General features: G+C 43.9%; 1 protein-coding gene across 1 annotated transcript in view; it reads left to right on the top strand.

Moving 5' to 3' along the window:
* The window catches only part of SUGCT (succinyl-CoA:glutarate-CoA transferase), a gene marked incomplete at its 5' end in the record, with an annotated part of 301,206 nt that overhangs the window by 20,870 nt on the left and 265,634 nt on the right, over nt 1-14,702 (top strand). Inside the window, one exon of the mRNA XM_081930935.1 lies at nt 12,745-12,836. Within this exon, the coding sequence (XP_081787061.1) occupies nt 12,745-12,836 (92 nt within the window). The remainder of the gene's footprint in view (nt 1-12,744; nt 12,837-14,702) is intronic.

Below are 14,702 nucleotides of genomic sequence, written 5' to 3'. Positions count from 1 at the left end.
TTGGAAGAATGGCTGGGGAATTTATTTTATTCCCCACTCCCCCGCACTGCTTTCAGGCCAAGGCTGGAATCTGGCTTTTTCCTCATAATGCTGGTTCTGCCTACCAGCGCCATGTTTGATTCTTACGAAACAACTGGCTTACCCTTCCTCATGATGCAGCTTGCAAAACTCTTGATGCCATGTAGGAAACCCGGTTTGTACAATCCAGGCCTCTGTAAGGGTCCCATGAAGCTGCAAGCCTGACAGCTTTTGTACTGAGGCATCGTTTTTGAGAACTTCTTTCTTCATGCTGGGGCTGTTTGAAACCCTGACAGGCTGCTTTTGGGCTGCTCTAATCATGCAAAATCACCACACTGACCATGTCTTCATGTTATGCCAACACATGGTTTAAGCACTATGTACATGAGCAAAAAGTCTGCCTGAAGCCTGCAGCTTCTGCAATCCCACCTTCCCTCCTGTGTAGCCTGGGGAAAGGACTTCAGAAAAGTTGCCTTAATTTTACATGTAAACTGTGGATCATGGTTTAAAACAAACACTGGTCAGTTTCAAAAGAAGCCAGCTTCAAACCACTAACCACTGAACCAACCTTCCCCCAAACTGATGCCCCCCAATTATTCTTAGACTGAAACTGCCACCAACCTAGCAGGGATGCTCATATAGGCTGGGGCTAAAAGGAAGATGTAGTCCAACAGCATATGGTGGGCACCAGGTTGTCAAAGACTGTGCTGAACTCTGGTTTACGTGCAAATGCCTGTGTGTGAACGGCCCTCACCTGGAGGTGCCAATCAGGCTGCAAATGCAAGAATGGTCATGGTGCTGCAGAGGTGCTTGTGTGAGGGCCTTGGTTGGATCCTGTAACATTGTCACGTGAGTAAATGATCTCTCTCTTTCCTGAGAAAGACTATCAGGGCTGGTGAACTATTTCACAAAACTCAAGGAAGTAGCCTGGCTGTTCCAAAGGAGCTGCTGGTTATTAAATGATGAATCATTTCATTTGTTAACCACTAAAAATAGTAGTTCGTGTACATGGCACAATAGTGGTAACTAAATTGTCATCTTTGGTCCAGATGCTTAAGTACCTGTTTCAGTTTCCACGTCTACCTATGGGCAGCTCCAGGCAGCTAATGCTAAGCACATGTGTAAGTGTTTATTGCTTCCTCCTCCTATGGTGCTTTTGGGTTTAGTAGCCCTTTAACAAGTCTAGGTCTTGTTTCATCTCTACAAAGCATTGTGATATTGCAGCACTGTTGTAGGTGAGCAAAGCCAGGGCAGTGCTTGTTTTTCTCCATGGTTCCTTTGTGTTATGGAGCATCCTCTTTGACCTCGTGCCGTTTCTGACCTTTCAGTTTCAGTTTGTGGTCTGGTTGTTGCTTCACAAAAGTTTGTGGTAGCCAGAGGGGCTCCTCTGTATGAAAACAGATTTTCCCCTCGCTCCCTGTGTCTTTACAACATATATCTTCTCTGACGCATATCTTCTGGTCTGGATATTTTCCTATTCATATAGACAGTTGTTGTCACATATCTGTTGTTCATTGCATCAGCTTTGAAGGTTTCTCATATTGTGCTGTCATTGTGACTCTGGGATGCCTCTGTAGGGAGAATAGTTGGTGCCAAAAAGTCTAGTCCAACTTCTGCTTTGATGCCTCCCAAGTTTGTGGTTATCCCAAGAGAGACTATGCCAGCCCAAAAGGATTCTTTCTGTTAGAAGGACAGGATTCCTCATTTAATGCGAGAAAAAATTAATATATTTTTGGCATGTAAGGATTTAAAACACACATACTCACTTATATACACAAAGTAAGCCAAAATTTCAGTAGTCTGCAACCTAATTGCTTGTTTGGACACTTTTCTTTGGGAATGAGGAAGGTAATGACATTATCAGGAGACATAATTATTATCTTTAGCTTTGGAACATGTATGTGTTTGCACTTTGAACTAACACATTTTAAAGGGACACTTATAAAAATATTAAGGTGTTTGTGCGTGTGGTTTGATTCCCATCCTGCTGCCCCTGCATGGACCCGACCACATTTGCCTTTTCTTCATCATCAAAAACATTTGTTCATTTGGTTCTTAGAAAGAATCCAGACGGAAGCTGGGGGATCAAAATGGAGAAGAGAGTACTATATTAAATGCTGTGTGGAAATACAGCATTAGATCCAATGTCTTAGCCGTGATAAGGAGCCTTCTTCGGATGTAACAGCTGCTTTGGAGATCCATGTAAATTTAACATGTAATTCAGACATTGATACTTTTGCATAAGGTACCCCATTGCTCTTAGATCTTCTTATTATTACTACAGTGGTACCTCGGGTTACATACGCTTCAGGTTACATACGCTTTAGGTATCAGACTCTGCTAACCCAGAAATAGTACCTTAAGTTAATAACTTTGCTTCAGGATGAGAACAGAAATCGTGCTCCGGCGGCGCGGCGGCAGCAGGAGGCCCCATTAGCTAAAGTGGTGCTTCAGGTTAAGAACAGTTTCAGGTTAAGAACGGACCTCCGGAACGAATTAAGTACTTAACCCGAGGTACCACTGTATTATTTTTAAACAGACCATGGGTGTCTTTTAACATGATATTGGGTAGAATGTTCTGTTCCTATAATATGAGGCATAGTGGACTTGCGTTAACTTGACTTAGGTGAGGTTATTAGCACAGTACCATTGCCTTTTAGTGGACAAAATGGGCTAGCTAATGCATTAGATAAGGTGTCAATACACAGATGTTTAGAAAACTGCACCCAAAGATCAATGATATGATTGATCAATAATCAATTTGATATGCCAACAGTTTTTGATACCATTGGCAGGCATTGCCAGCTCTTCTGGGCTTGCGGGCACATGGGCACAGTGAGCACCATTGACACTTCACCTCCTATTAGAGCCAATCAAAGCCTTATTTTAAGCCTCCCTTGGTTGCATCTCTCCTCACTATGCCCCCATGCTGCAATTAGGTAAAGGTAAAGGGACCCCTGACCATTAGGTCCCGTCGCGGATGACTCTGGGATTGGGACGCTCATTTCCGGGTCATGTGGCCAGCATGACTAAGCCGCTTCTGGCAAACCAGAGCAGTGCACGGAAATGCCATTTACCTTCCTGCCGGAGTGGTACCTATTTATCTACTTGCACTTTGATGTGCTTTCGAACTGCTAGGTTGGCAGGAGCAGGGACTGAGCAATGGGAGCTTACCCTGTCGCGGGGATTCGAACTGCCGACCTTCTGATCGGCAAGCCCTAGGCTCTGTGGTTTAACCCACAGCGTCACCCGCGTCCCGTATGCTGCAATTAAAGGTAAAGTTACTCCTGCCCGTACGGGCCAGTCGTGTCCGACTCTAGGGTTGCATGCTCATCTCGCTCTACAGGCCATGAGCCGGCGCCATCCGAAGACACTTCCGGGTCACGTGGCCAGCGTGACGAAGCTGCAGCTGGCGAGCCAGCACCAGCGCCGCACACGGAAACGCCGTTTACCTTCCCGCTATAAAGCGGTACCTATTTATCTACTTGCACTTAAGAGTGCTTTCGAACTGCTAGGTGGGGAGGAGCTGGGACCGAACGACGGGAGCTCACCCCGCCGCGGGGATTTGAACCGCCGACCATACAATCAGCAAGTCCTAGGCACTGAGGTTTTACCCACAGCACCACCCGCGTCCCCTCAATTAGGCTTGAGTAAAATGTTCTGTTGGCTACAATAGGCGGCCTTTGCCAAGCCTAATTTCAGAAGTTGGGAAAGGGATGCTGCTGCAGCTTAAGAGGGAAGCTCTGGGCGCCTATTGGAAGCCTCATGGAAGACATTGGCAGGTAGATGTGCACCTGCTGCTGTTCCATTGATGAACCCTGGAGCGTGGTGTCCTCTTGGGCTGCCTCTGCAGGTTGGGAGTGGGAATTAAGCCAATACATTGTGTACCTTGGTTAGGATTAGCCATGGTCATGGGTAGTGTTGATGTAACCCTTAACCTTGGTTAAGTCTAGCAGGAGTGACTTTCATGTAAGGCGAGGCCTGGGATCAAGGACCAAGTAATCTTACATCCCATTTCTTCTCCCTTAGCTCAGGTTAAAGGGCTGAGAACATGACATTGCCACTGGCCCTAGGGGAAGTACTGAAGAATAGTAACTGATTTAGCGATATAAGGTTGTCTGCATTGTGTTTTTATTTTAGGATTGAAACAATTGTAAAATAGAACAACATTTGCATCAACATCAACAAATCAAATTGTTTTCAGTGCAATCCCCCACCCCAAAAGTGAGTGTTTGGAATCGAAGAGTTAAGGTGGTGATTGTTGACAATCCAAGGAGCATTTCAGAGAGCAAAGGTCCTGTGTGAGAAAATAATTTATGTGTAGATAACCCAAATATGAACTCCTTTTGGAAATTTTGATTACTAAACTTGGAATTCTTATCTAAACAATCCTGATTGAATCTACATAGCCCCCTGCGCTGGTGATTGCTCTGGTGCTGCTATTGCCATGATACATCCCAACAGCCTTACTGCTTGGTGATGCTCTCAGGGCTCTGTCCATCTGTTCTTGCTCATAGGTTGGCTTAGTTACTGATGGGGGTAATCTTAGAAGTAGCGTTACTTTGATCTGTTCTGACAGCTGGTGGTTGAGGTTGGTCTAAGTTTATTGTGTTTGTCCAGTTAACGTAAAGCACAGAAAAAATGTGCTTTTGTGGATGGCTGGTACGGGCTGCTTTAAATAGAGACTGAACTACGAAGGAAAGTAGATCCATTTATGAAGAGGTGGCAACCATTAGAGGGTCATTTCCAAGCGATGACACACCTAATGAAAGCAACGTTGAAAAGAAAATTGTGTGTCGGGATGGGGCGAAAAGGAAATGCATCATATTCAGAAGATCCTTTGCCTTTAAGACAGTAGCATTATCAGTGTTACGTACCTGCTTGAAAATTTGAATCTGCTTTTAACTTCAGGTAATCTGGATAACTCAGGCAACCTTAGTTAAATCAGCAAACCTCTTTCAGTCTATGCATTTCCGCATTTCATTAGCTAGAACACTCTAAACCCCAGTGGAAAAAAGCTTACATCAACTTCCGTCAATTATCAGCGTCCTCTTCAGACCCCCTTGAAGCACAGAGCCGAACTTTTCAAAGGTGGAACATGAAGTTGAACAGCCCACTGGTGTGGTCTTGTGGAAAGTAAACCCTGAAGAACTGCAAGGATGTACTGGCAAAATGTACAAAGCAGAGTCTAAAACATGTTTGCTCACAAGCAAATCCCAGAACGTTGCTGTAATTCAGGGATGGGTACTCTGTGGTTCACCAGATGCTGTTGGAGTGGAGCTCCCAGAACCCCTGGCCATTGGGCCACATTGGCTGGGGCTGAGGGCAGTTGGGATTTAGCAACATATGGATGACCACAGCTTCCTTATCCTTTGGCTGAACACTCTTGCTGGCTTCACTTGTAATGAGATTGGGAAGGATGGTAGACGTGGGGTAGGGCAGGGGTCTGCAACCTTTAAGACAAAAAGAGCCACTTGGACCCGTTTCCGAAGAAAAACAAACTGGGAGCCGCAATACTCGTCATTATAAAAATAACTTTTTGGTCACTTTTTAAAAATTATTTCTTTGTTTGACCCCTCAGAATTACTCCTCCTCATAGAAATAAACGTTAAATCAACAAGTTACCTTTTTGTGTGTGTGTGTTCTTCACTCCCCTTTCAATGCAGTGACCAGCGTACATGCCCCTTACAATGTAGCGGGTGGACGGGAAGGTGACGTCGGGACAGTGCGTGACTAATGCACGCACCGCCCCCATGCGACGTCACAGCCAGTACAGTGCCCGCCACAGTGGGGAGTGTCGGGGCACACAGTGCGCCTCCTCCCCTCGCTAGTATCCGCCCCGGAGCCGTGGCAAAGGTGTGAAAGAGTCACATGCGGCTCCGGAGCCGCGGATTGCAGACCCCTGGGGTAGGGAGTCTCTTGCAAAGATGTTGCTAAACTCTGCTCTAGGTGAAGAGGAAGCTGCAGCTACTCCTGCAAGCAGGGATACGTGCAGGTGTAGTGCTGCATTCTTTTGATCCCCAGAAAACAGTCAATTACAGTCTCTTATCTGTCAGCTCGTAAATCAGGAGTGCCTGCTTCTGCCGGCTTTAATTGCCTGGCACGGACTTCAAAAGTCTCTTGCTGGTGCGGCCGAAATAAAATCCACATACTTCATTCCTTCCTAGAATGCTGCAGCAGCCAACAGCAGTCCTACACCAGTGTAAAGCCTCAGATCTGGGCCCATAACCTCGATGTTGGCACCTGGGGTCGGAAGGCCAGCTGGCTAGCCCCCAGCTGGATCCTCTCCCTTTCAGCCTTCACGCTGCGGAGATTCATCAACCTCTGGCTCTGACGTAAATCAGCGACTCAAGCTTGCTGCCTTGAGCACACTATACGTAGCAGAGTAAAAACTGCACAACAGAAGAGGCTGAGGCTGTGGATACATACTAACACTACAAATTTATTTTACATAAATCAGAACAAAGAAACATGTCGTCTCTCCTTGCCATCTTCTCGGAGGGAGACTCAACAACAAAAGCAATACACACTGAGCAGAATTTCCACTCACGGGACCCAGCAGTCTGTGCTGGAATGTAAACAGACATGTGACACGCAACAATTCCATGTTTGCAACAAAAGGTGGAATGGAATCTCCCAACACATTCTTGGTAGGCAAGGAGGATAATTTCCAGAGGTGTTTCTTTTTATGCACAAATAATCAAGCAGAAGCACATCATAACCTAAGAGGCAGTTCTATTTGCAGTTAAAGATCCACCAAGGTGCCAACTAGATTCAGTGCAGTGAAAAAGTACTGCCAGCTTTTAAAACTGTTTTAAAATAACAGCCATGGGGGTCCTTGGTCTGAATCACTCCACTTCCAAGGCTTGCCGTTACATTTCAAAAGCTCCAGTTAGATTTCTAGCCCTTTTGAGGAGCACCTCTCACCATTAGCTATGAAAGCTCAACCCATCTTCTTGGACTGTTAGAAGTTCCACGTCTGTGATTTTTTCTGGAAAGTGCAGATAACAGACACCTGTCATATCTCAACAGGGGTGCTATTCCACAGAACAGGAGTAGCCACATGGAGAGTCCTGCTCTGAGATGCTGTGGAGCTGGGTTTTGTTGTTTGGGGGACTTTAAGGGGAAATTTCTGCAGAACCCAGTGAACTACCACATACATAAGTAATAAGGCAGTCTCTCATGTAACTTGGCCTTATATGTTAGTATCATCAGTGTACTACAGTGGTACCTCAGTTTACGAACTTAATCCATTCTGGAAGTCCGTTCTTAAACCGAAACCATTCTTAAACCGAGGCGTGCTTTCCCTAATGAGGCCTCCCACTGCTGCTGTCCTTCCACCGTTCAGATTCCGTTCTTAGACCGAGGTAAAGTTTGCAAACTGGGACACTACTACTAGTTTTGCTACTAGGAGTTCGTAAACCGAATCGTTCTTAAACAGGACTGTTCGTAAACCGAGGTACCAGTGTAATGACATCTCACTCTGTGTCTCCTGATGGCCACTACCAACTGTTTCTCATAGCTGATAAATAGCATTCAAGACGAGAGAGTGCCCTGGGGCATCCCATAATTCAGGCGACATGGGGCAAAGAAGTACTCATCCAGTGCTATCTCCAAGAGCCTAAAATGATTTCTTGCCATGTACCGTATTTTTCGCTCTATAAGACGCACCAGACCACAAGACACACTTAGTTTTTGGAGGAGGAAAGCAAGAACAAAATATTCTGAATCTCAGAAGCCAGAACAGCAGGAGGGATTGCTGCGCAGTGAAAACAGCGATCCCTCTTGCTGTTCTGGCTTCTGGGATAGATGTGCAGCCTGTATTCGCTCCATAAGACGCACACACATTTCCCCTTACTTTTTAGGAGGGAAAAAGTGAGTCTTATAGAGCAAAAAAAACAAAACAGTAATTCCGGATTGTCTGAGGACTTTCATGTCGTCAGGCTTTTTTGTCTTCCTTCAGGTATCTGTTCGTTAGGGGATGAAACAGCTTTTTAAAATTTAATTTCTTTCTCACGACATACAGGTGGGTGGAAATGGTTGGAGGTGGGGAGAGCAGAGCTGCTCATGGGAAGCCCGGAATTCTTGATGGTGATAGACATGGACAGGGTGCCTTCTAGGAAGGGGGGGAGGTCAGGGTGTATGGGCTCGGTTTGGCCCAACTTGGTGTGGGGCTGGTCTTTAGCTGAACCATGTGATCCTGTCCTGGGTTGTCCTCCTGTCAGAATGCTCAAACATGGGCAAGAACACTCAGTGGGGAGCTGTAGGGAAGAAAGCCTGCACAGGCAATAACATAGCCAGTCTTCTGCACCAATTTTACTGCCTCCTTTTAATTGACATCATTCTAATCAATTATCTGGAAATCAAATAAAACCATGGCCGGTATCCCAACAAAGAATGATTTCCCAGTACCTGCAAGTGGGAAGCAACTTGATTTTCAAGAAACAAAATTATTTTCTGCATTTAACAAGATGTCTTAAGGCTATTTAAAGTCTACATTTTGAGGGTTTAAACGACTATCATGCAGACGACCCAATATGCAATAAAAAGCAGATTCTATATGTGTTATTTTCCAACTTACAGTAAAGTTATGTGTTGTGCAGAATTATGTACAGTACCTGAGAAATGGAAGACACAGAAAATTTAGTTTATTTTGAAAATCGAATAGGGCATTGCTTTTCTAAACTTTAAATAAATAGTGTGTGTTTTCATTGCAAACAAACAAGGATGGCATGGGAATTAAAGATGAATGAATTCTGAATCATACCCTGCTGCTTTTGTTCCTCAAATTGATTTGCTCCTTTTCAGTGTTAAATGAAACTGTACATCTGGTAATGCATATTGGCAGAGAGAGATAAACAACATTCCTGTTCTGCTAAGGAGCTAACTTGCTTGGCATGCTGCAGTGGACTTTAATATAGATGCTATTTCTTAGGGTTACTAGAAACCAAATGTGCTTTGATATTTCTGATGATAAGCAGAATCAGTTTCTGATGCATGCATTTTGGAGGGGACTTGAAAAGCAGCCGAGAAGCCTTGCTGCAGTCTATGCTGTGTTTCAGGAGTTCCACCAATAAAAGTTTTATCAACTGGAAGAGTTTTGAGTGGAAAAAACACACAGCTAAGACTTTGGGATCTAAGTGACCCCCCACCCCACCCTCAAGAAACAGAAAACAAGGTGTGAGAGGGAAAGACTTAAACGGAGGCCGTTTTGTGAAACAGATAATTGCTTGTCTTGTGGAAAGGCAATTTAATTGAAAAATCAGGCCTGCCATTTGGGCTTCCTTCTGCATCCAGCCTTGTTCCTGCCCACATAGTGGGACTTCTGCCTTTGCCCAGTTGAGTTGGGCACCAGCTGCATCTATCCCTGAGGATGTCTATTCTGTCTATAGCAACAGGTGCCCCAGTTACATTCACGTTAGATTACTCCAGTTCACTCTTTGTAGTCTTTGGATCATGTTAACAAGTGCTCTGGTACACTTGTGTGGATTATTAGTTTCAGGGCACAGTTCAGAGAGTTGCGTCTTTCTCCTGCTCCTCCTCCTCCCTTGAATTTTTAAAAAAGAGTAGTAACAACATAGTAGTGCGGAACCTTTGTAGTGTACACATCAAAAAGCTGTTGAGGTCAACAGAAAAAGAAGAAGTTACAGACAAATGATTAGACTCCTTCAAGTGACATGCAATTTATAGCCTGCTGCCACAAGCAGTTTTGCTATCAATACATTATGTACTAGGGATTTATTAATACCTTCCCTAAATATAGAAATGGGACGCAGGTGGCACTGTGGGTTAAACCACAGAGCCTAGAGCTTGCCGATCGGAAGGTCAGTGGTTCGAATCCCCGCGATGGGGTGAGCCCCCGTTGCTCGGTCCCTGTTCCTGCCAACCTAGCAGTTCAAAAGCACATCAAAGTGCAAGTAGATAAATAGGTACCACTCCAATGGAAAGGTAAACGGCATTTCCGTGCTGCTCTGGTTCGCCAGAAGCGGCTTAGTCCTGCTGGCCACATGACCCAGAAGCTGTACACCTGCTCCCTCGGCCAATAAAGCGTGATGAGTGCTATTGGCCGAGGGAGCCACTGTTTGTCCACAGACAGCTTCTGGGTCATGTCGCCAGGATGACTAAGCCGCTTCTGGCGAAACCAGAGCAGTGCACGGAAACAGAGCAGTGCATTTACCTTCCCGCCGGAGCGGTACCTATTTATCTACTTGCACTTTGACGTGCTTTCGAACTGCTAGGTTGGCAGGAGCAGGGACCGAGCAACGGGAGCTCACCCCATCGCGGGGATTTGAACCGCTGACCTTCCGATCAGCAAGCCCTAGGCTCTGTGGTTTAGACAGGACTTAAAATTAGGTAAATACAACCTCAGATAAAGAACATCAAATGACATATTACACAGTGTCATGATTTATTTGACAGAAATAAAGCCAAAATGGAGAAATTGTGTGTGAAAAACAAAGTACACCCCTACTGCTTCCATAGAAGTCCTATAGAAAACGATTACTTCAAGTTATTTCTGCTTAAGGTGGTTCAACAAGCTATTGAATAATAATTTGTACTTAGTTTTTCACACATGGCTTTTCCATTTTGGCTTTATTTCTGTTAAATAACGTGATGCAGTATGTCATTTGTGGTTGTTCATCTGAGGTTTTATCTACCTAATTTTAAGACCTGCTACGGAACAGATGATTGTTGTTATGTCTTCATATGTAAAATCACAGAATTCAAAGAGGTTTCACTTTCTTTTTCCCATGACTTTACAGTGGTACCTTGGTTTAAGAACAGCTTAGTTTATGAACAACTTGGATTAAGAACGCTGCAAACCCAGAAGTAGGTGTTTTAGTTTGTGAACTTTGCCTTGGAATAAGAACATGTTTTGCTTCCTGTTGAGTGTGTTCCATTTGTAAATGGAGTCCCCCGCTGTTATGGGAAAGCATGCCTTGGTTTAAGGACGCTTTGGTTTAAGAACGGAGTTCCGGAATGGATTAAGTTCGTAAACCAAGGTACCACTGTAATTAAAACCAACCCATAATTTTAAAATGACAAGTGCAGAGTTTCTTCTGTTCTTCCACAAGGAGGAAGAACAGATGGAATACTTTCTAAAAAGATGATTCCAGCAGGTATTTTAATTGAAAATTTCTTTCAGTTTTAACTTTTTTGTGTGTGTACACTAACTTTGTACATTGCTTATAGACTACTATAGTTAAGCGGCATATACTTTTTTAAATTAAATAACATTTTGTATTCAGTTTATTGTTTAGAACATGAGAAGGCAATGAGGGCTAATGTTTTGTATGTAAGGGGGGGCATGGCACCAACTTTTTGAGGAACAATATTACAAAGTAGAGATGTGGCAATTTAAAATAGGCTGAATATGGAGTGCATATCCAAAATACACCCAAATTAAAGTCTCACGTTGAATATAACTGATCTGTAGAAAGGACTTTGTGATCTGAAAATGTGATGTACCTTTTTAACCCCAGAAAATCTTTAATAATAATAATTTTAAAATTGTCACAAGCCATCTCTGAAGCTTAGATCGTTTGGCTTGCCCTTGTTCAATAGTCCATAGGTCTTCTTGTTTGGTACATGATGCTCAACATGTGACAGGCATTTTCTAGACTCAATATTTTATTCTAGCATATTTGGCAGCCCTATAATTATAAAGATGCATGCAATGCCTCACTTTAAGTTTGGTTTTTCTCATGCTAGAGCATTGCTCATGTTTCTTTGCTTAGTTCATTAATCTTTATTAAATAAAGATGTTGGTTGTTCATAATGGATAAAACTGATATTCGGCAGAACAAGAAGTCTAAAGGTGTTTCTTATTAATTTGTCATTAAGTGGAGAGATCTAGTTTTCTGGATTAAATCTGTGGTGATACCCTGCGCCTGTGTTCTCTCTGTTTAGGGAGTTGGGGCAGCTACATACAACAATACGTACTTTGTACCAGGGCATAAAATTTATGTGCATTACATATATTAGTTGTGAGGGGTGTGTACATTTATTTTGGTGCTTCTTCCTTTAAAATGCATAGAAGCAGCAACTGGAAGAGCAGCTATTTAAATTACAGCAACCATTTTAAAATGTACATCTATAAATAGAAATTAGTGTATGCAGATTTTATGCAAATATGTATATTCTTTATTCCTTTTTGCAGCATTTGAATCAGAATGTTCTGCTAGTCTAGCATGATCTCATACTTTGGACTTCTGATTATGAAAATCTATGACCTCATCAAATAGCGTGGACTTTACTTTCTATCTTTTGGGGGAAATGCTGCTTTTTCCCAGTGATTATTATTATTTGTTTCTGGAAAGCTTTGAAAGCTTGCTGCAGCCTAACCCTGTGCATGAGTGGGACTTCCTTCCATATACTGTATGCATAATAATCTTGCATGTGGACATAGGAAGCCGGATAAAATGTTGTCTCTTAAGTAGATATAATTTAGCAGCACAAGAGGCTTGTGGACTGGATGGTCTAAGGTTTTGTGTTGTGCTTTAAATTGCATAATGGCTCTATTAGTAGCAAAGCAATGTGCTTTCATTGATAACAGTAGCCAAATGGAATGCCTGCTTGCCTAGGAAATGTACTAAGTTCAGAATGGGAAACTTGATAGAAATGGGTTCCCCTCTTAGCACACACACCATCTTGATTTGCCAAAAAGGTTAGTTACTACCACTGCCCTGTACGTTCTTCTTACATTTGTTTTCTCTCTCTTTTTAGGCTATGGTCAAACTGGTCCGAAGTTTCAACGAGCAGGCTATGACTCTGTCGCAGCTGCAGTTTCAGGCCTCTTGCATATCACAGGTCCCCAGGTATGCTACCTCAAGTGAAGCACAGTGCTTTTGCTGTAATTCAAAACTTCAGCCTTGCACGGTTAGCATTAATGGACAGAATTAATGAGATTCAGGAAGTGGGAAACAGTGGAAATAAGATACTGTGTAGTTAAGGATCATCTTGGCGTGCTGTCAGGGCCTCCTCCTCAAGAGTCTAAAACATTGCCTTGATTTCAGATTGATTTCAAGAAAGAACAAGTGGGTCCCTGCAACAAAATGTTGCAGTATCCCTGGCGCTCAGGTGTGTTAAAGGTGTGGGCCTGTGATTTAGGGTGCTTAAAAAGTTAGCATTAACGACAAGAGTCCTAGTTCAAAGGTTGGTCTTCATGTGCCACATTTATTGATTGTTTTTTAGGTTTTGAATATTTGGGAAGTGCTATTGGTGCACATGGAAGACAACTGAGTATGAGACTTCTCCATGCTATTAAGTAATAATAATAATAATGATAATGTAATGGTTCTAGGGGTTGCTCGTGCGTAAGCCGGTGCTTATCCCCCTGGCTGGGTGCAAACACCTGGCTGGGTTGCCAAAGTGAACCTTTTCTGCCTGGACAGCCTCTTGCCCGTGGCTGACTCAATCGCTGGCAGAATTCGTCAGTGGGCGTTTCTTAAACTTCTTCCAGCAAAGAAGCTCTTTGACGCCTAGTCTCCTCCTACTCTCTCTGCGCGAAAGCCTTCTGCACAAGGAGGGCGTAGGCAGCAGAGGACCCCTACTCTCCCCGCTGGTCCCAGGCAAGGAGTCATGGGACCGCCTCGCCGCTTCCCCCATCTGCCCCCCTTCTCCACTGGTGCTACGCTGATTCTCTTCCCCAGAAGATGGGCTGCTTCTCCTGATCCCTGGACGCTCTCTGGAATCCCTCTGGCTTACTGATAATAATACAGATAATAATAATAATAATAATAATAATAATAATAATAATAATAATAATAATAATTTATTATTATTTATACCCCGCCCATCTGGCTGGGTTTCCCCAGCCACTCTGGGCGGCTTCCAACAGAACACTAAAATACAATAACCTATTAAACATTAAAAGCTTCCCTAAACAGGGATGCCTTCAGATGTCTTCTAAAAGTTTGGTAGTTATTTTTTTCTTTGACATCTGGTGGGAAGGCATTCCACAGGGCGGGCACCACTACTGAGAAGGCCCTCTGCCTGGTTCCCTGTAACTTGGCTTTTCGTAGTGAGGGAGCCACCAGATGGCCCTCGGCATTGAACCTCAGTGTCCGGGCAGAACGATGCTTGGTTTGGCCTTCTGTGAGGTCAGAGAGGACAATTCATGTCTTACCTCTGGCCTACAATTTTGCAGGGCTGCTGAAGCTACTCTCTCTCAGCCTGGCTTTTTTACTTGCAGTTGGGTAACATACGGTAAACTACGTTGCCGGATTGCCGTATAGTGCTCTTTCAGTTCCAGGCTAACCCCACAACCTGCAGTAGGGGTTTAAGACAGGTAGCAACCATCTTGCACGTGTTAATTGACATGTGACTGCCAATGCGTGGGTCCTTTTGGACCCAGGAGGGGATGGAATGGGGCAAAGCGAGCTTATGCACAGTCTACCAATGTGCACAGGGGCCAGAAACACAACTCTTGTGCAAAATGGGGGTTGCCTGTAGCACTGGACAAAGGTCTGGTGTGTAGACAACATATGAATCTGAGCTGTGGTATTCTGTGTGAACTGCACCACAGAGCTATGGTAAATAAAACTATCCCAGCATCAACTCTTCCAACCTGCAGTTTTGGGGTATTGAATGGTGTTTGCTTTGAAATTTGCATTAGCAGGGCTACTTTTAAAAAATGTTTCGCAGTAAATACCAACTGAGAAAGATCAGGAACTATTCTCTTT

This window comes from Podarcis melisellensis (genome assembly GCF_964234715.1).
Source record: "Podarcis melisellensis genome assembly, chromosome: 12".
Lineage (NCBI taxonomy): Eukaryota > Metazoa > Chordata > Lepidosauria > Squamata > Lacertidae > Podarcis > Podarcis melisellensis.
The sequence above is the reverse complement of the archived record's forward strand: the minus strand, read 5'-3'. Positions and strand labels throughout refer to the sequence as shown.